The sequence below is a fragment of the Porites lutea genome, chromosome 9 (assembly GCF_958299795.1).
Source record: "Porites lutea chromosome 9, jaPorLute2.1, whole genome shotgun sequence".
Taxonomy (NCBI): Eukaryota; Metazoa; Cnidaria; class Anthozoa; order Scleractinia; family Poritidae; genus Porites; species Porites lutea.
In genome coordinates this window covers 3,625,001-3,649,803 of record NC_133209.1, presented here as the reverse complement: position 1 = coordinate 3,649,803, position 24,803 = coordinate 3,625,001, and the positions used below count along the sequence as shown (strand labels likewise).

Genomic DNA, 24,803 nt, shown 5'->3' with positions numbered 1-24,803 from the left:
TGGAAAGCAGGCTAACTTAATTTATATACTATTTATTATTTATTCATTATTTAATATTATATGTACATATGTTTTATATTCTATTCATTATTATATTATTATATAGGTTAGATCATAGGTTATATGTATATATTTTATAGGAATAGCTTAGAATTTTATATTAGTTATATACCTGATGTTTTTACCGAGTTTAAATAAAGTTACTTGACTTGACTTAACTTGGCCTAAGAGTTAAGGTATGGTAGTTACACAGGGCGCCCAAACGCTGTATTAGCTAATAAAATAATCAGTTGCTATTTACCAGTGTTTCCTGAGTCTTTATTTACTAGTCGTTTTGGAAAGAATTTGAATCCAAATTAAAAAAAACATTGGCTGTATCAAATGTTCGCTTGTCTGGCGCGTCGAAAATAGGACGCGACAGTTACGTCTCAAGTTTCCAGTGTTGTTAACTATAAACTCTCCTCGTGCACGTTAAATTGAAACCCGAGATCGTCTCCCAAGGAGAGTTAATAGTTAACTTGAGACGTAACTGGTGCGTCCTATTTATGATGCGCCAAAAAGGCAGACATTTCATATCGGCAATGTTAATCGTCACTGATTGGATTCAAACCCCTTCCAAAACGGCTAATAAAGACTCAGGAACCACAGGTAAATAATAACTGATTATTTTATTACCTAAAACAGCGTTCGAGTTCCCTGTGGTGGTTACCAAAAATTTAATTTATACTTTTTTTATTTTTCGTGAGCAGTACGGTACGGCAAAACATAAGGCGTAAAGAAGGGTTTCGTCGAAAAACCGAAGACTCTCATGGCGAAGCCTACGCGGCAGGAGCCGATAGTTTTACAGAGCACGCGAGGGGAACATGCGCGCGCGTTTCGCGAGCGTGTCCTCGAAATTGCTCACCTCGATACCGGCGACTGCTACGAAGGCTATACATATAGCGCGTCAATAAAATATTTCACAGGACATGTTACGCAACATTATTTTGTTTCTGTGATGGAGACAATGTACTACTGTGATGGAATCAATTTACCATCGTTATTTTTCACCTTGATAACTGCAAAGAACAAAGTTACTACCAATGGCGGAATACTTAATTCTACCCTAGTATCATCTAACTACCGTTATCAAATAATTTTTTTCTAGGGAAAACCCTAATAAAATCGAAAAAAAAAATGAATAAAATGCACAAGTGAATTAAGTAAAACTGTGCATAGAACTGCACGCACTAACCTCATGAATTTTAGCTTCATCTGATTCAGTTTGGTACGTATTTTTCGACGACAAATGGAAATCTCAAAGTTCTGCTATCTTCTCCTCTGTACTTTCCCTTTGATAGGCGATATTTCGGCCTTTCTTAGCTAAAATGGGCTCTATAATCGATGATTTTAACGCTTGTTATTTGACCGCCATGACCGCCATGACTGTCTTGCAATACTTTCAACCAGCGGTCTTAATATGACCACAACAATGCTAATATCGCAACTCAACGTGTCCTGCATCAAGTCAGGTACAAGAGTTTAAAACCTCCCGCCTCATGTAATACCAGGGAAGATGGGCCACTGCTACCAGGGAAATTTCGCGGCAGACTAAATTTGAATTACACTAACTGAGATTCTAATTATAACATTCTCAAAAAAGTTAGACAAACAGGGAGCAAGATGGCAAGATGTTATATCAAACAAACACGCGTTCATGACGTTCATGTGAATCAGAAAACACAACAAAAATTCTAACGCCACGGAACCAAACTAAATTCAGGAATAAGAACCATGCAACATATTGAAACACAAGGAATTTGTTTTGTTCACTTGGCCGGCTAAATCCTTAGCCACGTCTTCTGGCCACGTACTTTCCCAGTTCACATCTATGTAATGGGGGACCGTTCTAGATTTATAAGGTTGTAGATGTAGAAGATATGATCAGAATCTAACATGAAAACAATCACAACACCCTGTACTCTCTCACCGGTTTAGAGCAGCGATAAAACCAAGGGTTCAGCATCGAGATTTGCTTTAGGACTTTCTTCTGGGATAATGCTTTAACTACACGCAGTATGTTTTACTATCAGGGGCACCCAACGAGAATTTAGTTCAAAACCACTTAAACATAGCATTGTTACACATGTTTTAGTATTTAAACGGTAGATATAGGCATATTTTTATCCCCTAAAAATTTTTCATCTGTTCAGATCTCATAGCTGAAAGTCTGGTGATCCGAAAATTATAGGGATCCAAACTTACGTTTCAATCGAAAATTTCTGCCTGAAAAAAGGCTCCCGAAAATTCTAGGTGACCTCTTCAGGGCAAAAATCCGTTAAAAATGGGCAATTATACCATGTTTTAGATGTTCGAAAATCCTAGGAGAGGCAGGCAAGAAATAAATTTTATAAAAAATGTTCCGAAAATTCTAGATCTGAAATCGTCTTCCGAACAGATATTTTCCGAAAATTGATGTTGGGTGCCCCTGATAGATCTTTTTTTTTTCCCAGGTGTTCTTCGAATATTGGAAGGATTAGAACTAGCGATCAACCGCAACGAATCAATCTCGCGACGGGATGCCGAATCAGAGGGATTGTTGCTCACGAAATAGGTAATAATAATAATGACAATCTTTATTAAGGATGCCTATACTTCACCCTATAAAGTGCTTTACAGAAGGGTCCTCCTATTCTCCTATTCATATCATAATTTATCATTTAATAAGTGACAGATAATTTAAAAGCACGTTTTCCCTAAAGCAATTTCTTTTAACGTTTGTAATGCTTCTAAGGACTACCATTAGAAGAGAGTGGGCAGTGGTTGATTTGGTTTGGGAGAGGAATTTTTATGTACTTAGAGGTCTATTATAGTAACCCATTCTCCCTTGCAAACTCTATACAAGAAATCCGTTTCCTCCGATCTGTCACGGAGTTCTCTAAAGAATTTGCTCGAAAATGGGGTTCAAGTTGTGTTTAAAGAATTGTGGAGCTCTCGTTCTTTCGCTATAAGTTGAATCCCAGCAGTACCCCTATCCACCCGGAGCTGATGTGATATGCCCGCTGATATTGATCGGTACCATAAGATGAGTAGCTATGAGTTTTAATTTTTTTTGTAGGACATGCCCTCGGTTTGTTCCACGAACAGTCTCGTCCTGATAGAGACTCTTTTGTTAGGATAGAGACACAAAACATACTAGAGGGTAAGAAAGTAAAGGTCATACCGTCATTTTTTATAGTTTAGTAATGGAATTAACACTAAATATGGCAATGGTGATTATTCCTAGCAACTCCATAGTCCAGGCAACCCTAAATTTCTTGGCACAGACCAATTAAATCATTTACACAATAAAAATTAGAGGTGTCGTGCACGCGTAGCCAAAACGTTTGTCGTTACGCCGATTATCAGGGATAATTGGGCACTACGAACTCTCACATACCCCCGGGGATACTCCCTATAATGGCCGGTACAGGAAAGCTCCGCCTTTTTCAGGCTTCAGTTATATGAAAGGGCAGGCATTTCTCTCGTTAAGCTATATGAAAGAGCTATCAGATGCATTTTATAGCTTATAAAAAGTCAAGAAAACGTTCTGGTATTGTGAGTTATTCATATTAAAAAGCAGACAGTGAATTTACAGCAGTTAAAGGCACGCAAAGTTTTTAACTAGGTATGTAAAAGGGGTACCATTTGTCAAACGAAAGGTATTAAAGGGGAATCGAAAAATGGTCAAAACTGTCAAAAAAGGTATAAAAAGAGTGTGGGGTTGGACTTCGGGGCAGAGACTCCCTGCATAAAACTTTGTTGCGCACCCCCCCGCCCCCTCCCGGGTCAAACGTTTTGCATTGTACTCTTGTACTCCACGAAAGTTACATTAGTTACATACAGTGAAACCTCGATATAACGAACCTTTACGAAGTCCTCGGTATAACGAACGATTTTCTTTACCCCCCCTATAATAGTAAAATATATGAAAAAGAACCTCGATATAACGAAACCTCGCTGTAGCAAAAACATTTTGGAAGTCCGTTGACCCTTCGTTACATCGAGGTTCCATTACACTTGTTTCTTTCTTATCACATTTTTACAGGTAGAGAAAACAATTTTCTCAAGTACGAAAATGGTTTTATTGATTCCCTTGGGAGTCCCTACGATTATGGAAGCGTGATGCACTACGGAGACAAATTTTTTTCTAAAAATGGTCAGCCCACGATTGTGGTTCTAACGCCTGGGGTATGTTGCTATTAAGGCTACCAGTTTAGTGCTCAAGAACAGGTGTATTGATAATTTTATTTTTCTGCAATATACCCTTAGTTTACGATACATGCCGTCTTTGCAAGCGCTTAATGACTGATGTGATAATAGCAAATGTGACGTGGTGTTCATCAGGGAAGCAAACAAGTGAAAAAAAAAATGCCTTTGCAAGAAATTGTGGTCGAGTCTGTTTATTCTAGACAACAGAAAATAAAGACGTTTTCATCTTAAAGACGATAATGGCAAATATCATTATCTATGGAAGTGATCGTTGTTAATTTTTTGGATACAGTAGCGACTATAGATGTCCCCATAGCAAACAATAATGACGTGAAACCTGTCGAAACTCGAACTGTACACTTCGCATGACTATTAAATGGTTGTCTCGATTTGTTAGAACAAACAAACACGACCGCAACTACCCGTGTTGGTAAAGATTTTATCACTTGCTTGCCCCCTGAAATATTACGTGACACTGGCAAAGATGGCGGGTATCGGAAATAAGATCTCCTCATTTTATTGCGGGCGACAAGAGGAACTCGCAATCCTACCCCTCCGGTCCCCTACGCACACATTAAATTTTCCCCTTAGTGAGAATTAAGTGTTAATGTTGGCTTAGGGGAGGGGTAGGTGAGAAGTTTACCAGAAACCTCAACTAATTTGGTCTGATTTGACCCTAATATGAAATACAAGATCTGGTCTTCATGAATAGGAATTGAAAAGGCTGTAGTCGTCAAGAAGTTAATTCCATTCCTTATTTTACTTTTTTCTTTTAGGCTGAAATTGGACAAAGGAATGGCCTAAGTGCAACTGATGCGCAACAGGCAAACCTGCTCTACCAGGCATTGTGCGACGGTAAGCTCTACAAACAAGTCAATGGCAATTTAGTTGCCTGCATTGAATGTTACCTATTAATCACATGCATTTTTTCATGCATTTGGAAAGCAGCAGTTGTTCACATGCATTTGAAAAGTAGTAGTAGTAATAGTAGTAGTAGTAGTAGTAGTAGCAGCAGCAGCAGCAGCAGCAGTTAGTAGTAGTTGAAGTTCGACTTAATCTTCATTTATTTATTGGAAAGTCTTATAACCCATGTGGAAAGCAAGCTTTAAAACAAATACGATAATTTACGTGAAGACAGAGTTTACGATAATGTGCTCTTAAAAAAAGATAATTACTTTTGAACTGATTTTTTTTTCAGCACGGCCTACGACTTCAGGTAAGTTACAAAAATTTAAATACTTTATTAAATACCACACCTTTTTTTCAGTAACACACGCTACCCCCCTCTCCCCCTCCCCCATCCTTGCATAAACAAGTCCCATTTTGGCTAAGGTGAGAAAGATTTGCGCAAGCACAAGGTATTACCCTTTATTGAGGTCCGCGGTCTAAAAGGAACGCAAAGTTCTATCGTATTTCCCGCCATTGTCCGAGGTGATCTTAGCAGGAACTGCAATAATAGAACTATTCTCCAGCTTTTCCTCTTGCCAGTCAAGCAATCCATTATTTTTTCGCAAAACGAAAACGTGCCTAATGATGATTGGATCGGTTTGAGCAATGTGAAAACTAAAATGCCTTTATTGCATCCCATAAGCCCAAAAGTCAAACTAAGAAAAAAAAAGGAGAAGAATAACTTATGGGAGAGAGAAAGAAGTAAGCCGGTGAAACGTTTTTCAAAATCCAGCTACATACTTAGTTCAGTTTTAACTTATAAATTTTGCTCGACTATTCATGAACGGGTGGTGAATACGATGTAACTCGGTCGTAAATACATCCACCCATCCACCGTAGGTGCTATTTTTAAAAAGGCTACAAATCAAAGTAAAAACTATATTATTAATTTTAATCTTGCAGGACCAAGCACAGCTCCTCCTCTTCCTACAACAACTGGTGAGTGAGTTTTCTAAGGAAGACCCCAACCCTCCAAACTCATTCTACGAGATAACCAACACGGTCATCAAGAATTCGCCTTAAACTTTTGAGCAGAACCTCCTTTTTTCTTCTGGAGTAAGGAGAAGAAGAGATGGCTCGGCCTGAAGCGTGTCAAGCCTTTGAAGTCCCCAAATTCCGAACTATTCAATCTTGTTCTCTATCGTCAAACTGGTTTTCCGACTGCCAGCATCCATTTGTTGTTAAACCAAGGATCATAAATGAGCCTGCTGTACCAAGCGCAAAAGCCTGTGTTAGAATAGTGTATCCCAGCAACAAGCAGCACATTTTCAAGTAAGATCTCCCTTTATTCATTACGTTCTCGAGAAGGCCGTTAACACCAAATCGAGAAGTGAAAGAAAGGCTTTGATAACAGGCCACAGTTGTAGTTATAAAATACATGACTCACATTCTTTTACGATCGATTAATTGCTAGATTTTAACGAGTGCCTCTCCTCGCCCTGTGACTCCAATGCCGTTTGTCAAAATACCATTGGTTCCTTCACTTGCACGTGTAATCCTGGATTTACTGGAAATGGACTATCTTGCACAGGTAAGATAAACAATGATGGATTTGAAGAGTATAGGTTACAACCATACGTCGGACGCATGCGCATTGACCACAATCGCAGGTGCATTAACTTGTTTTACCGCAAATAGAGAGTTCTTTTCTATAAGGACTAGTACAAAATAAACCAGAAGCTTAATGGGTACCGTCGTGGTGTCTCGAGGGTCCGGTGGAACATCTGTGAGCTATTTGTCTATACTTCCAATCACTTAGGTCTTTTTACCACTGAAATCATTAAAATTATTAAATTTGATTATTCCATTGAAGTTAAGTAGAGCTTTTTGTCCTAACAAATAGTGCTACAATAAACAGGATACACATTCATCCTTGGCGAGTACTTCTGCTTGCATAGCCAATCGCGGTTTTGTTAGACGTCCACTGACTTTATCTCGGTTAAGTTTGAACAAGTCTAAATCATTTTGAATTCTTAGCCAACCCAGAGCTCTGTAAATAACCCTGGAACGTTAACAAGCAATTGGTACCTTAATTAGTTAAGCGAGCTGTTTTAAGAAAACGTTCTTGTGTTTAAAATATTTTGCCAATAAGCAGACATCTGCTTTATTGGCCATTCTGATTCTGAGCCTTTGCGTCAGAGTGGGTTGGTAATTGCTCTATATGGACCTTTTTCGTGGAGCTGTCGCTTCTTATCGGCTTTTGAGAGGTTGCGCAAGAAACTGGGTCAAAGTGTGTTTCCCAGAACATTCCCATAGACTAACTGCATTTTCAATACAACCGCTAACCTAAGAACGAGGACGGTTGCACGCGATTTGCGTTCCCGGGTCTATTGTGCGGAGCTCTTGCGTTTCATCTACTAACCATTGTAGCCTCCTTCTTTTGCTTTCTCAACCGGTCATCTTTGGCGTAGCTAAATATGTAAGGCTCTATTTTGTCACGGGCTCCAGTCAAGATGACGTTTAGGTTAGGATTTAACTCGGATTTTGACTGAAAAAAATACCCATAAAGCGACGATCAGTGTTTTGACCATCTCCCTCCTCTTCCCCCCCCCCCCCCCCCCAAAGTGAGTTTTGCTTAGAGGCAAATGTAATTCATACCCTCCCCCCGAGGAATATTGCTTCTTACTTTAAAATCACCGAAACAAAACCTATTGTTTTCGAATTTGATCCCCTTTTCTTGATACGCTTCACATCTATTAATAAAATTAATAACAAATGAATTGATTGATTGATGAAACTGACATTTCTATTCTAGACTTGTCAGCAATTCTCCCATTAATATTTTTACTAATATTTTCTGATTAATTTAGACATCAACGAATGCACCATGTCCTCTCCCTGTGACGAACCTGCCTCTTGTACGAATACTGAGGGTTCCTTTCTTTGTACATGCCCTAACGGATTTGTAATTACTGGAAACGGTTTATCCTGTTCAGGTGACTTAACATAATGATAATGCCAATAGACTAAGCTTTTGTACGCGTCCTTCTCGAGAATCAAAAAAATGAGTGGACACTCTAGCTGGTCGTCGACGAGAATTGGCTCTCGTGAGCATGGGGTCGTTTTGCAAGAGCTATTTATAGCAAAAAAAAATTGGCATATGTTATTTATTACCAATAAAGCTAGTAATATTAACCAAGGGTTGGGGTGTGGGGGCGAGACAGATCAAAACCCTCAAAAGTGAAAGAAGCTAAAAAAGTGTCTGATCAGTTTGCGCTCTATGCATTCCCCTCCTTCTTAGTTGGAGTCCAAACGAATGCTGGCTGCCTACGTGCCGCGCGTGCGTAAAAGCAATTTGGAGAGTAGGTATTGCGGGCTTTTCGCCCGCAAAAAGCCATTTTCGAATGTTAGGTTTAGTTGATATTAGAATAATTACGCTTTTTGATTCATAATACTTGGTTTATTAGATGTCAACGAGTGTCTCTCCTTGCCTTGTGACCCAAACGCATTTTGCCTAAATCAGCCTGGATCCTTCACTTGCGCGTGTAATCCTGGATTTACCGGGAACGGACAGTCCTGTACAGGTTAGTGTCGTAATTAGCCGCAATCTTTGGTTGAAGTAGCCAACTTGTGGTTCTTTTGTTCTCTACTAGACCCCCCCCCCCCCTCTCCCCTCCACCCTGCTCTCTACTTTTTTGTCCACCCCAGACACACTGCACTAAGCCTCTCGCCTCGTTACTGTTCGTGGTCACTCAGGCCTCGACGACGACCGAAGAATAACTCTAATTTAATGTATACTGAGATTTATAAGGGGAAAATGGATTCAATGAAATGTAAGGATTTACACTTTTATCCGCACATGGCCAACCTTTTTCTCGGGAGATTTACAGGAGAAATTTAACCGTCAAGCGTCAAAAGTTCTTTTTTTTACCGTTAACCGTCAAAAATGGAGATTGAAGTAAACCATAAAAAAAGTTTCAAGTAATTTTAAATGTCACTATTAAAAGACACTACCAGGCCACACAACTTGGATATATCTGAAAACAGTTCTAAATTTTACTAGTGAAAGGCCAAGACAACCCCCAAAACACAACAGTTAATATTAATTTATACAGAAGTTAACATTTACTTAAACTCTTGGACTAAATTTCCACTTATCAACCGTTAACCGTGGAAAGCTCTAAAGTTTAACCGTCAACAGTCAAAACTGGAAAAAAATTACTGTCAACCGTCAAAGCTATCACCCCATTGAGACTCTCTACAGATTAACATTTCACCTCGACGCTGGAGGTTAAGTTAAGACGTTTAGCTATAGAAAATCTTGTTTTATGAATTATGATGGCTTTGTTTATTAGATATCAACGAATGTATGTCTTCCCCATGTGACTCCAATGCCGCTTGTCAAAATACCATGGGTTCCTTTACATGTGCGTGTAATTCGGGATATACTGGAAACGGACTATCTTGCACAGGTGACATAGCATAACATTATATTTACTTCCATCAATATTAATAAGAAAATTGAAACCCAGTTTAAACTAATATTAATGATTTTTGCCTCAGAAGGAAAAATCCTGAGACGAAGTCGAGGGAAACATCAGGACTCGAGGGAAAATAAAACTCACTAACCGGTTTCCCAAAGGACTTGGTATTAAGTGTTTAAACTTTCACTTCGACAGCGCCAAAGAATATACCGGAGCGAATCAAAACAGTCGACTCGGTTCTTATAAGAACACAAATGTAATTCTCAAAACCACTGAATGAATGATTTACAAAGTTCTTTCCTTATATTATCTGCGTCTTTTTCCTCCATTAGCTGCTGTTTCTCTTCAGGGATAACTTTGAAAATCGTTGGTTTTTAGCTTGAGGCTTCATGTTTGTACTGTGGACCCATTGTTGTGTTCATCCTCAAAGGTTAAAACTGGCAGTGTTTTCCCCGCCTTCTGTAACGCCAATTTCCACCATGATTTGATCATGTGCTTTAATGTATCACGATCAGGATACATTTGATTTTAGTCAAGGCCATGTGACCAAGAATCAACCAATGCCAGTCCCTGTTTAGTTAAGTGAAAGTCTAGGAATATAACAATGATTATTGATTTTATTTTTTAAACCATTAGATATCAATGAGTGAATGAATTTACCGTGTAATAATAGCAATGTAGAGGGTAAGGACTGCGGGCTGCTCTGGTCGCCCGCAATTAATACTGAAGCCATTTTCGAACTTTAAAGGTTTAGTTGATATTAGAATAATTATGCTTTCTGATTCATAATACTTGGTTTATTAGATTTCAACGAGTGCCTCTCCTTGCCCTGTGACCCAAACGCCTTTTGTCTAAATCAGCTTGGGTCCTTCACTTGCACATGTAATCCTGGATTTACCGGGAACGGACAGTCCTGTACAGGTTAGTGTCGTAATTAGCCACAGTCTTTGGTTGAAGTAGCCAGCTTGTGGTTCTTTTCTTCTCTACTAGACCCCTCCCCCCTTCCCCCTCCACCCTGCTCTCTACTTGTTTTTCCACCCTAGACACACTGCACTAAGCCTCTCTCCACGTAACTGTTCATGGTTATACTCGACGACGACCGAAGAACAACTCTAATTTTTGTATACTGACATTTATGAGGTGAAAATGGATTCAAAAAATGTAGAAATTTATACTTTTATCAGCACATGGCCAACCATTTCTTCGGAAGATTTACAGGAACCGTCAAAAGACATAAAGTTTAACCGTCAACGGTCAAAAATGCAGATTAAAGTTAACCATAAAAAAGTTTCAAGGAATCTCAAATGTCACTATTACAACACACTACCATACCACACAACTTGCCTATATCTGAAAACAGTTCTAAATTTTACTAGTGAAAGGCCAAGACAACCCCCAAAACACAACAGTTAATATTAATTTGTACAGAAAATAACATTTACTCATTTACTTAAACTCTTGGACTAAATTTCCACTTATCAACCGTTAACCGTGGAAAGCTCTAAAGTTTAACCGTCAACAGTCAAAATTGGAAAAAATTACCGTCAACCATCAAAGTTATCACCCCATTGAGACTCTCTACAGATTAACATTTCACCTCGAAGCTGGAGGTTAGTTTAAGACGTTTAGCTATAGAAAATCTTGTTTTGTGAATCATGATGGCTTTGTTTATTAGATATCAACGAATGTATGTCGTCCCCATGTGACCCCAATGCCGCTTGTCAAAATACCATGGGTTCCTTTACATGTGCGTGTAATTCGGGATATACTGGAAACGGACTATCCTGCACAGGTGACATAGCATAACATTATATTTACTTCCATCAATATTGATAAGAATATTGAAACCCAGTTTAATCTAATATTAATGATTTTTGCTTCAGAAGCAAAAATCCCGAGACGAAGTCGAGGGAATTATCAGAAAATAAAACTAGCCGGTTTCTGAACGACTTGATACTATTAAGTGTTTTGTTATATTTCTAGACTTTTACTTCAACAGCGCCAAAGAATAACCGGAGCGAACCAAAACAGTCGACTCGGTTCTTATAAGAACACAAATTTAATTCTCAAAACACTGAATGAATGATTTACAAAGTACTTTCCTTATATTATCTGCGTCTTTCTCCTCCACTAGCTGCTATTTCTCTTCAGGGATAACTTTGAAAATCATTGGTTTTTAGCTTGAGGCTTCATGTTTGTACTGTGGACCCATTGTTGTGTTCATCCTCAAAGGTGAAAACTGGCAGTGATTTTCCCGCCTTCACGCCACTATCCACCATGATTTGATCACGTGCTGTAATGTATCTCGAGCGGGGTAGAATTGCCCCAATTTATCACGATCGGGATACATTTGAATTTAGTCAAGGCCATGTGACCAAGAATAAACCAATGGGAGTCCCTGTTTAGTTAAGTGAAAGTCTAAGAATATAACAATGATTATTGATTTTATTTTTTAAATAGATATCAATGAGTGCATGAATTCACCCTGTGGTGCCTTTGCCGTTTGCCAAAATACCGCTGGTTCCTTTAGCTGCACCTGTCAAGCCGGATTTACTGGAAACGGATTAATAACCTGTTTAGGTGACTTAAAATATGAGAAGTATTAATAGAAATAGAAAAGTATTCAGGAATGGAGTTATTCCCCGTCAGAACGAATTCAGACATTTTTGAAACCTCAATTTTTTTCTTCCGCAAATAGGCCCTCTGAATCTGCTCACCAAAAACTATCTCTTTGCAACCGCTCTCAAGATCCAGTGGTTAATTAAGCCCCGTTCACACGAATCTAAGTAAAAAGATGCACGGTTTCAAAACTATCCTGATTCGTGTGAACAGGACCTTAAGATGGCTCCTTTGAAATTCCACTGAGCAAAGATAATTACAGATCAGAAATGCCGAGTTTGGATCAGTCTGCTCCATTTGACACGCGTGTGAAACGTCAAACTACACATTTGCCTGACCAGTCAGTAACGCGGGCATCTTCGTTGACCCAGGGGCAGTCAGTAGGGTCGGCAGAAAAGGTGTTCTTTCGTCACGCCCGTAACTGCCGACCCTGGGTCTCCGAAGATGTAACGCGGGCTAACGAACGAGAACTGAATAGATTTTGTTCAAGCTGTTTGCTCCTTGGCCTTTGGTTCGGTACATGAGAAGTTCCACTTTCGACCCCAGTCTAAGGCACTGTTCACACCATACCGGGTCCTTTTTGTATCGACAGGAAAAGCTACCGTAAAATTCCGAAAATAAGCCCCTCCAAATATAAGCGCCCCAAAATCGTAACGCAAAAATCCCTCCGTTAAATCGCCCCTCCAAATATAAGCCCCCCGGGGGAATTATATTTGGAATTTGCCCTCAAATACAAAGTAAAACACAGCAAAAATGGCGAGTTTCCCTCCCATTGCAAGTTAGACCAATCGATTTTGAAACGCAAATTTCCCTCCGTACATAAGCCCCTCAGAATATAAGTCCCTCCAAAAATTAGCCCCTTAAAAAGGGCCTTTGAAAAACATAAGCCCCGGGGCTTATTTTCGGAATTTTACGGTATCTAAGGGTATGTACACCAATCCGCCTGTCAATCTCCACTTTAATGATCGGCGCGGCCCCGTTTACAGAAATCGCACCGATAATCACCATTCTTATGCTTGAACAGAAGCTCTGTCCGTATGGTTTTCGTGCCGGCGCAAAAGTATCCGGTTTAGTGTGGTGTGAACATAGCCAAATGCCAAATCTGGCATTTCATGGCCAGATTTGTTGGTTTTATGCTCAAAAGTTAATTTCCCCAAAAAACTTGGTACTTTGCTTCATTCAAGTTTTGATTTGTTTCAGCATTATATATTGATACATACAGGTATTTTATATGTACTTTTCTGAATCACGATGTTTTTTATCATTAAGATATCAACGAGTGTTTGTCTCCTTTCTGTGACGTAAACGCCGCCTGTTTGAACACTTTTGGTTCTGTTATTTGCATATGTAATCCCGGGTTTAATGGCGACGGACGAACTTGCACAGGTAAGATAATTATAAGAATACAAGAAAGTTATTCATTAAAAATTAATGTGTCACTGGTTCAAAAAAGGTCATCGTCAGTGCCTAAGGAATAAAATATATGTTCGCGACAAAAGAAGTAATGATCATGGATAATAATTAGGAGTAGTTTATGACGAGTACCAAATTGATTAACTTAAAATACGACCTTTTTGTCATCAGGTATGGTTAAACATATTTTTTCCTTCTGTCCCTTGGCATTTTTTTTTACATAGTGTTCCTTCTTCCGTTTCCTCTAGACTGCGCACGCATAGCCTCGCCCGCACTACAAAGTTTATTCAATATTTATTTATTTCATGGCGTATGCAAACCTTGCAACGATTTTCACGTACTTGGAACTCCACTGATGAAGGGTCAGGAAACTACAACTACAACACGGCACTTCTGTTCATCATTACTTTAATATTAAAATTTGTTGAAAATTCTCTTACTCACTTCCTAAAGTGCCACGGAGCTTATCGGAATTTTTTTCCGCTATTTCTTTGATCATAGTTTTTCCTTTTTTCTAGTCTACCATTAGTGTTGGGGTTTGTTATGGTATTCCTTGTACCCTTTTCAAGGCGTGGTTTTCGAAAACAATTGTTAATAACTCAATGTAGTAATTAGCATAGAACTGGCCAGAGAAGACGATGATTTGGGAAATCTATAATTACCATTTTATATTAAAGAGAAAATGAGGACAATTAGATGGTGGGTTAAAAAAAATTAGGTATTTAAACCTCAAAACGAGTTTAGATTGTTTATCGAGTTGATGCATGCATTACCGGGAATCCCTCTGAAAGGATTTCGACGATATACTCAGACCTCTGAAAATCTGAAGATGCATGTCCATTCATTTCTCACTAAACTTTTCAAGCCCGTGATGACGACTAGTTTTGTCTAGTCGAAATATCGGGCAAATAAATTTGTAAACCTTAGTTGTACTTCCGATCAGCCTTGCCTTCAAATTTAAATTAATGTTCATTCAAGCCTGTTATGGGGTAGATTTCTTGGCAATTCCCGAAAGAGCCTTCATGGAGGTATCAAATTCTAAAGGTAATGGTACTCCAAAAATTCCTGGTAAGGCTCTGCTTACAAGGTACATTATCTTTAGTTAGAAATTTTAATTCTTTGCTCCTTTTTTTTGCAGCTGTACCCACAACACCTCCTACAACAGGTGCGGTCTAAGTTGTTTGTGTTGTTTTCAGTTTCCCTAAAATTAAATCTAAACTTATCCATTTTGGAGTTCTGGGCCAATTTTTTTTTCGTGAACAGTAGTACCATTAGCTGGGATTTTGAATTCTGTCTTTTATCATCTGCCTTCAAAACCATCACTGACAGTGTTTCAAACAAAGAGAAAACTGAATATTATAAAATGTATTTTTCCCTCTCTCAGTTTAGCCCGAATCCATACCCATGAAGAAAACTCAAAGAGAACTTCTAGTAAAGAAGACAACACCTTTTTACCCATAGAGCTACCATTTTTGCTTCTCAAAGTCAATCTCTTTTTTTTTCGATGACCGCTTTGGACTGGGAATTATACGCGATAACAAACATAGTATTTGTCTGAAAACTGGCCAATGTAATTTTTATTACGCACTTTTTTGAATTTGCAGTGCCAACGACAGCACCTGTTCCAACCACAGGTGAGGACCAGAATAAAATTTCACCGTCCCACAAAAGACATAACATATCTTTGCATACCAAGAAATGTTTTTAAATCCAGATCTTCAGATGGCATGGGCGGGGATGGTGGGAACGGGAGATGATCTCTGACCAAAACAAGTTGTGTGGGCGACACGACCCTCAAGCCTCGGGGGTTTGCCGCAAAAGTGATTAAGAGGGTCGACCTCCCAACACCCCATCTTCTAAATCCCCTTCCTACATGACATTTCCATTCCCTCTCCTTCCATTGTCAAAAAAATACGTTTTTTTTTTCGGAAATGGTGGTTTTCCTGAAAATTATAAGTAAACTTGATAACTATTTTGATCATTTTTCTTTCTTCTTTTTTGTAATCGTAATGTTTAATTTATATTATATTAGATATCGACGAGTGCCTCTCTTCACCCTGTGACGCCAATGCCGTTTGTCAGAATACCATTGGCTCCTTCACTTGCACGTGTATTGCTGGATTTACAGGAGACGGATTATCCTGCACGGGTGAGATTTAAATGAAAACGAGTTAACTACATGGCTTTTGTGTCCAATTTTTGAAACATCATTTTTAACAGTTGTTACTCGTGACTCTACACTTATATCAGCCTTTACTCAAAACTTGGAAAATATTTCCCATCGTTAGAAGTAAGAATATTTAAACAAAATCATTATTTCATTGCTGAATGACATATAGACGCAGTCAATCCATCAAAAAGGTTTATAAAAATGATTAAAAAGAATAGACGTTACTGGTATGTTTGTTCGGTTAAGATTTGAATAGAACAACAAATAATAACTTGCTAACAAAATTGCAATTACCTTTTTTTTTTCAGCATTACCCACTTCTACAAGTAAGTGATGCTGAAATGCTCTGTTCACACTGTCTTAACAGCTGTCACCTTTCTGATGCTGAACGTTGCCGACTTTTCCTTTAAAAAGATAATTTAAGGGACGGAACATCACCATTATTTTTAAATCTATTTTTGTCCAATGCTTAACTTATTTTTTAAGGTTTTGGTTATGCCGACGCCATGAGAAAAATAAGTGGACGGTTTTGCAGGTCAATATACTTACCATTTTGTACAGCCGTTGGTTTGTCTTTATCCCTTTTAAAGAGAGAGGTTACGCTAGGTGTCAACAATCAGAGAAAAGAAAGAACAACAACAACGAACAATGAAACCTAGCGCTTGCTAATACAATTAAGGGAAAGAACTTTAGAAAATTGTAATGAACGACTTAATCAGTAGATTTAAAGAAATTTGCATACATTTCGGGCTAATTACAGAGATTAGCAAATTGACATTCTAGAACGTTCTTGTCCAAAGTAGTATCGTAGTAAATGAGTTCTGAAAAGTTCCAGACGTCATATCCAGTGCTAGAACTGGACACAGACACAAGAAACCGGATATTCCTTACCCCTATCCCGACAATTTTTTGCTGTTGGACACTAGAGTGGGTATCCTATGCGAGGTTGAACATATTAATAAGCCACTGTTTCTATCATAGTTGGAAAACTGGCCTTGAATTTTTAAATTGCATCTTTTTAATTTGCAGTGCCAACGACAGCACCTGTTCCAACCACAGGTGAGGACTAGATTAAAATTTCACCCTCCCACAAAAGACATAACATATCTCTGCATACAACATAGCAGGAGATGTTTTACATCCGGATCTTGAGATGGCCGGGGGCGGGGATGGTGGGAAGGGTTGCTGATCTCTGACCAAAGCAAGTTTTGTCGGCGCAACTACCCCCAAGCCTCGGGGGTCTGCCTCAAAAGAAATTAAGAGGGTCGGCCCCCGAACACCCCATCCTCTAGATCCGCTCCCCACATGGCATTTTCATTCCCTCTCCTTAAATTATCTAAGCAATAAGTTTTTTTTTTCTCTGAAATGGAGGTTTTTCTGAAAATTATAAGTAAAATTGATAAACTTTTTTGACCATTTTTTTTTCTTCCCATTGTTAGAAGTAAGAATATTTAAGCAAAACTCATTATTTCATTTCTGAATGACATATAGACGCAGTCAATCCATCAAAAAGGTTTATAAAAATCATTAAAAAGAATAAACATTACTAGTATGTTTGTTTGCTTAAGATAACAACAAATAATAGCTTGCTAACAATATCGCAAATTACCTTTTTCTTTTCAGCATTACCCACTTCTACAAGTAAGTGAAGCTGAAATTCCCTGTTCACACTGTTTTAACAGCTGCCACCTTTCTGATGCTAAACGTCGTGGACTTTTCCTTTAGAAAGATAATTTTAGGGAACGTCAGCATTTTTTTAAAATCTGTTTTTGTCAAATGTTCAACTTACGGTGTTTGTTTTTGTTACATATGCAACGCTACGAGAACAATAAAAGGACGGGTTTTCAGGTCAATACTTACCATTTTGTACAGCAGCTGGTTTGTTTTAATCCCTTCTGAAGAGAGAGATTACACTAGGTGTCAACAATCAGAGAAAAGAAAGAACAACAACAACGAACAATGAAATCTAGCGCCTGCTGATACACTTAAGAGAAAGGATTTTAGAAAATTGTAATGAACGACTTAATCAGTAGATTTATAGAAATTTGCGTACACTTCGGGATAATAATAGAGATTAGCAAATTGACATTCTAGAACGTTCTTGTCCAAAAGTAGTATCGTAGTGAATGAGTTCTGAAAAGTTCCAGACGTCATACCCAATGCTAAAACTGGACACAGACACATAAACGGGATATTCCTTACCCCTATCCCGACAATTTTTTGCTGTTGGACACTAGAGTGGGCATCCTATGCGAGGTTGAACATATTAATAAGCCACTGTTTCTATCATAGTTGGAAAACTGGCCTTGAATTTTTAAATTGCATGTTTTTAATTTGCAGTGCCAACGACAGCACCTGTTCCAACCACGGGTGAGGACTAGATTAAAATTTCACCCTCCCACAAATGACATAAAAATATAATCTTTGTATACAACACACCAAGAGATGTTTTTACATCCGGATATTCAGGGCGGGGATTGTGGGAAGGGGGGAGGGTTGCTGATCTCTGACCAAAACAAGTTATGTCGGCGCCACGACCCGCAGGCTCGGAGGTTTGCCGCCAAAAGTAATTTAGAGGGTCGGCTTCCCAACACCCCATCTTCTAGATCCCCTTCCTACATGACATTTCCATTCCCTCTCCTTCAATTGTCAAAAAAATACGTTTTTTTTTTCCCGGAAATTGTGATTTTCCTGAAAATTACAAGTAAAATTGATAAACTATTTTGACCATTTTTCTTTCTCCTTTTTTGTAATCGTAATGTTTAATTTATATTATATTAGATATCAACGAGTGCCTCTCTTCACCCTGTGACGCCAATGCCATTTGTCAGAATACCATTGGTTCCTTCACTTGCACGTGTATTGCTGGATTTACAGGAGACGGATTATCCTGCACGGGTGAGATTTAAATGAAACGAGTTAACTACATGGCTTTTGTGTGGAAGGTTTTTAAATGTCATTGTAAAGAGTTGTTACTCGTGACTCGACTCTTATGGGAGCCTTTACTCAAAACTTGAAAAATATTTCCCATTGTTAGAAGTAAGAATATTTAAACAAAATCATTATTTCTTTGCTGAATGACATATAGACGCAGTCAATCCATCAAAAAGGGCCATAAAACTCATTAATAAGAATAAACATTACAGGTATGTTTGTTCGGTTAAGATTTAAATACAACAACAAATAATTATAATATGTGGCTAACAATATTGCAATTACCTTTTTTTTCAGCGTTGCCCACTTCTACAAGTAAGTGATGCTGAAATGCTTGGTTCGCATTTTTTTAACAGCTTTCACCTTTCTGATGCTAAACGTTGTGGACTTTTCCTTTAAAAAGATAATTTAAGGAAACATTACCATTATTTTTAAATCTGTTTTTGTCAAATGCTCAACTTACGTTTTAAGGTTTTTGTTATGCAAAGCCATTAGAAAAATAAAAGGACGGTTTTGCAGGCCAAATACTTACCATTTTGTACAGCAGTAGGTTTGTCTTAATTAATCCCTTCTAAAGACCAGGGAGGTTACGCTAGGTGTCAACAATCAGAGTAAAGAAAGAAGAAAAACAACGAACAATAAAATCTAGCGCTTTAATGCTAATACTCTTAAGACTGTAGAAAATTGTAAAGAACAACTTAATCAGTAGATTTATAGAAATGTGCATACACATCGGGCTAATCACAGAGATTAGCAAAGTGATATTCTAGAACGTTCTTGTCCAAAAGTAGTATCGTAGTAAATGAGTGCTGAAAAGTTCCAGACATTATACCCAATGCTAGTACTGGACACATACACAACAAACGGCGAACTAGTTACCCCTATCCCGACAATTTTTGTTGTTAAGGCACTAGGGTGGGTATCCTGTGCGAGGTTGAACATAGTAATAAGCCACTGATTCTATCATAGTGGGAAAACTGTCCATGAATTTTTAAATTGCATGTTTTTAATTTGCAGTGCCAACGACAGCACCTGTTCCAACCACGGGTGAGGACTAGATTAAAATTTCACCCTCCCACAAATGACATAAAAATATAATCTTTGTATACAACACACCAAGAGATGTTTTTACATCCGGATATTCAGGGCGGGGATTGTGGGAAGGGGGGAGGGTTGCTGATCTCTGACCAAAACAAGTTATGTCGGCGCCACGACCCGCAGGCTCGGAGGTTTGCCGCCAAAAGTAATTTAGAGGGTCGGCTTCCCAACACCCCATCTTCTAGATCCCCTTCCTACATGACATTTCCATTCCCTCTCCTTCAATTGTCAAAAAAATACGTTTTTTTTTTCCCGGAAATTGTGATTTTCCTGAAAATTACAAGTAAAATTGATAATCTATTTTGACCATTTTTCTTTCTCCTTTTTTGTAATCGTAATGTTTAATTTATATTATATTAGATATCAACGAGTGCCTCTCTTCACCCTGTGACGCCAATGCCATTTGTCAGAATACCATTGGTTCCTTCACTTGCACGTGTATTGCTGGATTTACAGGAGACGGATTATCCTGCACGGGTGAGATTTAAATGAAACGAGTTAACTACATGGCTTTTGTGTGGAAGGTTTTTAAATGTCATTGTAAAGAGTTGTTACTCGTGACTCGACTCTTATGGGAGCCTTTACTCAAAACTTGAAAAATATTTCCCATTGTTAGAAGTAAGAATATTTAAACAAAATCATTATTTCTTTGCTGAATGACATATAGACGCAGTCAATCCATCAAAAAGGGCCATAAAACTCATTAATAAGAATAAACATTACAGGTATGTTTGTTCGGTTAAGATTTAAATACAACAACAAATAATTATAATATGTGGCTAACAATATTGCAATTACCTTTTTTTTCAGCGTTGCCCACTTCTACAAGTAAGTGATGCTGAAATGCTTGGTTCGCATTTTTTTAACAGCTTTCACCTTTCTGATGCTAAACGTTGTGGACTTTTCCTTTAAAAAGATAATTTAAGGAAACATTACCATTATTTTTAAATCTGTTTTTGTCAAATGCTCAACTTACGTTTTAAGGTTTTTGTTATGCAAAGCCATTAGAAAAATAAAAGGACGGTTTTGCAGGCCAAATACTTACCATTTTGTACAGCAGTAGGTTTGTCTTAATTAATCTCTTCTAAAGACCAGGGAGGTTACGCTAGGTGTCAACAATCAGAGTAAAGAAAGAAGAAAAACAACGAACAATAAAATCTAGCGCTTTAATGCTAATACTCTTAAGACTGTAGAAAATTGTAAAGAACAACTTAATCAGTAGATTTATAGAAATGTGCATACACATCGGGCTAATCACAGAGATTAGCAAAGTGATATTCTAGAACGTTCTTGTCCAAAAGTAGTATCGTAGTAAATGAGTGCTGAAAAGTTCCAGACATTATACCCAATGCTAGTACTGGACACATACACAACAAACGGCGAACTAGTTACCCCTATCCCGACAATTTTTGTTGTTAAGGCACTAGGGTGGGTATCCTGTGCGAGGTTGAACATAGTAATAAGCCACTGATTCTATCATAGTGGGAAAACTGTCCATGAATTTTTAAATTGCATGTTTTTAATTTGCAGTGCCAACGACAGCACCTGTTCCAACCACAGGTGAGGACTAGAATAAAATTTCACCCTCCCACAAAAGACATAACATATCTTTGCATATAACATATACCAAGAGATGTTTTTACATCCGGATCTTCAGATGGCGGAGGCGGGGATGGTGGGAAGGGGAATGATCTCTGGCCAAAACAAGTTATGTCGGTGCCACGACCCGAAAGCCTCGGGGATTTGCTGCAAAAGTAATTAAGGGCTTGTTTACATGGAGGTGGGGGGCCCCAGGTGGGTGAGGTAACCCGCTTAGTGGGGTAACCCGCCTGTCCATATAATCTCTCATTTTAATTTGATCATGTTTACATGATAGGTGGGGTGACCTGCCAAATGTTACCTCACCTACCTGTGGTCCCCCACCTCCATGTAAGCATCATTTTTCTTTCTTCTTTTTTTGTAATCGTAATGTTTAATTTATATTATATTAGATATCAACGAGTGCCTCTCTTCACCCTGTGACGCCAATGCCGTTTGTCAAAATACCATTGGTTCCTTCACTTGCACGTGTATTGCTGGATTTACAGGAGACGGATTATCCTGCACGGGTAAGATTTAATTAAAAAACGAGTTAACTACATGACGTTTGTGTCAAATTTTTAAAATATGTTCCTTTTATAGCCACTTACGGCTTTGTTACGCTCTTTTTTATTGGATTTGAATTAAAGGATTTTCCCTATGAAAATTTAGAGCAAAGCCCCGTTTCTCACAGCCAACCAATGCAAAGACTTCTTTATGAAGCTGTGTTGTCCATTAAGTCTTCATACAACACTACTGATTGGTAGCTTTATGCAAAATCTGGAAAAGATTTCCCATTTTAAAAGTAAAAAAATATATATTAAATAAGTCATACTCATTATCATGATTATTTCATAGCGGAAAAGAATGATAGACGCACTCAGTTCATCAAAAAGGGCAGCAATTCATTAAAAAGAATAAATATTGCTGATATATTTGTTCAGTGTAGATTGTTTCAATTCTTTAAATTTAAATACAACAACAAATAATAGCTTGCTAACAATGCTTCAATCAACCTTTATTTTTCAGCATTGCCAACTACTACAAGTAAGTGATGATACTAAAATTTTGGGCACTATTTTAACAGTTCTCACCTCTGATGCTAACGTTGTGGACGTTCCCTTTAAAGATCTTTAAAAAGATAATTTACGGGGACGACTATTACTTAAACCTGTCCGAGTTTTGTCAAATGTTCAACTTACGTTTTGGGCTGTTTTTATGCATGAGAGAAATAGAAAGACGGTTTTGCAGCAGGTCAGTACCTACCATTTTGTACAGCAGTTGTTTTGTCAGGTAAAGGGTCATTGAGTCGAAGACGTGTCGAGCAACACAAACTTCATCACTGTAGGCCCCAAAACAGAGATTACTCTCTAAGTGTTTTCCGATCATACCCCGAACAGAGGAAAGAAATCATATTTAACAACCCATAATGCAATCTGCTCTTGCTAAACACACATTAAAGAAAGGATTCTACCCGGAAAATTTTAAGGAAGTACTTAATCAGTTGATTTACAGAAATTTACCATTCGGACAGGAACCCATATGGGCTAGCCTGCTTTGGGCTAATAATAGGACAAGCAAATTGTTCTTCTAGAACTCTTTCTTTAAAAGTATGGTAGTAGGATGAGTACTTTAAGGTTCTAGACATCATAACAGTAGTAATCTTGAAACAGCAAAACACTTCACCCATCCTGACGGCAACTATTGTTGTTGTGATGGAGCTGGACTGGAAATTTCTTTGTGAGGGTGAACACAGTATATATAGCACTGTTTCAATGATAGTTGGAAAACTGGCAGACATTGTAACATGTAGTAATTCTTATTACATCTTTTTCAATTTGTAGTGCCAACGACAGCACCTGTTCCAACCACAGGTGAGGACTAGAATAAAATTTCACCCTACCACAAAAGACATAACATATCTTTGCACACCAAGAGATGTTTTTACACCCAGATCTTCAGATCTTAAGAGGGTGTTAAAAGTATCTTGCATATGAGTTACCAGGAGACTTGCATCATATTGTGCATTCCGGGGGCGGGGGGGGGGGGGGGAGGGTCCAGACCTTACGGAGCGGGGATCGAAGAGGGTTTTCTCTGAGACCGAATTATGTGGGCGCCTCGAACCAGCGAGCCTCGGATCCGTTTGGTAGGAATATAAGAAGGGCAGCCCCAGAGGCCCTTTATTATTGTTGTAAATGTTATTTTTAATTTTTGTAATCATAATCTTTTGTATTTAACAGATATCGACGAGTGCCTCTCTTCACCCTGTGACCCCAATGCCGTTTGTCAGAGTACCATTGGTTCCAATTCCTTCACCTGCACCTGCAACGCCGGCTTTATAGGAGACGGATTATCTTGTACCGGTAAGATAAAAAATCGTGTGAACGATACGACTTTTACGTCATGTCATTTTTATTCAATACATATCTTGTCCGCTATCACATAGTACGGCTATGTAAGGACTTAAGACTGACAAAAATTAATTAGAGACTTAAAATTAGTTTTATACTACTTATTAACCAAGTATATCATGGGGCCTTTTTAAGGTGACTGCTGACGAAGATTAAGGAGATTTCATCACTTTTTTTTCAACAGATATTAATGAGTGCATGAATTCACCATGTAGTACCTTTGCGGTTTGTCAGAATACCGTTGGTTCCTTTAGTTGCACCTGTAATGCCGGATTTACTGGAAATGGATTATCCTGTTTAGGTAACATAAAATCTCTAATTTTACATGAATTGAAATATTAAAGTGCTCAGCCTTTGTAATTCTCCCGAACAAATGAAAACAAACAGAGAAATTGAAAATTTGCAATTCTAGTCGGTTAAGCCTCGCCCCGGGGCGCGGGGGGGGGGGGGGGGGGGGGAGGGGGAAGGGGTGTATCCCGGGAATTCTTGGTGGGGGTGTGCCACCCGGTTCTTCAAATGCTGACCATATTTGAGACCAAAAAATGTAATTTTCACACCACTTTTCAGACCTGGCCTCTAAAATTCATACCCACTCTCAGACCTGGCCTTTTCGAAATTATGTCATCGTTACTTAGATTTGATCAGCAACAAAAAAGATTTCTTAAAATCCATTTCGAATTCGCATATTTCTCTTTCTTTCTTATTCATTTGGAAATGAAACAATAAATACGTTCGTACACTCCCGTAGTTCCCTTGAAAACCATACCCGATTCCAGACCAAAATGAGTAACTTTATACCCGTTTTCCGACCAAAAACGGCGCAAAAATCCTACCCTTTGGAGCGGTTCATATGAGGGCCTCGGAGAAAAGTCAAACTCCTTATTTCACCCTAGTAATCTGGATTCCCGAATCCTAGAATGTTTGGCTTGTAGAATGCGGAATCCTGCTCAAGGAATCCGGAATCCCGTAAACGATCGG

The 24,803-nt window shown here is 38.5% G+C and overlaps 2 protein-coding genes and 1 long non-coding RNA gene across 4 annotated transcripts in view; all 3 read left to right on the top strand.

The window, feature by feature from the left end:
* LOC140948159 (nematocyst expressed protein 6-like) overlaps positions 1-6,125 on the top strand; it is a 40,408-nt gene extending 34,283 nt beyond the window's left edge. The window contains exons 6-11 of the mRNA XM_073397382.1: positions 2,493-2,593; positions 3,098-3,181; positions 4,067-4,209; positions 5,007-5,085; positions 5,429-5,446; positions 6,082-6,125. Of these exons, the coding sequence (XP_073253483.1) occupies positions 2,493-2,593; positions 3,098-3,181; positions 4,067-4,209; positions 5,007-5,085; positions 5,429-5,446; positions 6,082-6,125 (469 nt within the window). The remainder of the gene's footprint in view (positions 1-2,492; positions 2,594-3,097; positions 3,182-4,066; positions 4,210-5,006; positions 5,086-5,428; positions 5,447-6,081) is intronic.
* Positions 6,126-6,591: 466 nt separating this feature from the next.
* Positions 6,592-8,659, top strand: LOC140947314 (uncharacterized). Its single transcript, XR_012166955.1, has 3 exons — positions 6,592-6,709; positions 7,989-8,114; positions 8,586-8,659. It is a non-coding gene; the product is annotated as an uncharacterized lncRNA (long non-coding RNA).
* Positions 8,660-9,486: 827 nt separating this feature from the next.
* Positions 9,487-24,803, top strand: part of LOC140947305 (uncharacterized) — a 26,762-nt gene continuing 11,445 nt past the window's right edge. Inside the window, exons 1-7 of one of the 2 annotated variants that reach the window (XM_073396365.1) lie at positions 9,487-9,590; positions 10,407-10,523; positions 11,278-11,394; positions 12,063-12,182; positions 13,491-13,607; positions 14,773-14,799; positions 23,259-23,288. In XM_073396365.1, the coding sequence (XP_073252466.1) occupies positions 9,488-9,590; positions 10,407-10,523; positions 11,278-11,394; positions 12,063-12,182; positions 13,491-13,607; positions 14,773-14,799; positions 23,259-23,288 (631 nt within the window). In that variant the 5' untranslated portion in view covers position 9,487. The remainder of the gene's footprint in view (positions 9,591-10,406; positions 10,524-11,277; positions 11,395-12,062; positions 12,183-13,490; positions 13,608-14,772; positions 14,800-23,258; positions 23,289-24,803) is intronic. The other variant, XM_073396366.1, reaches the window with a different exon arrangement.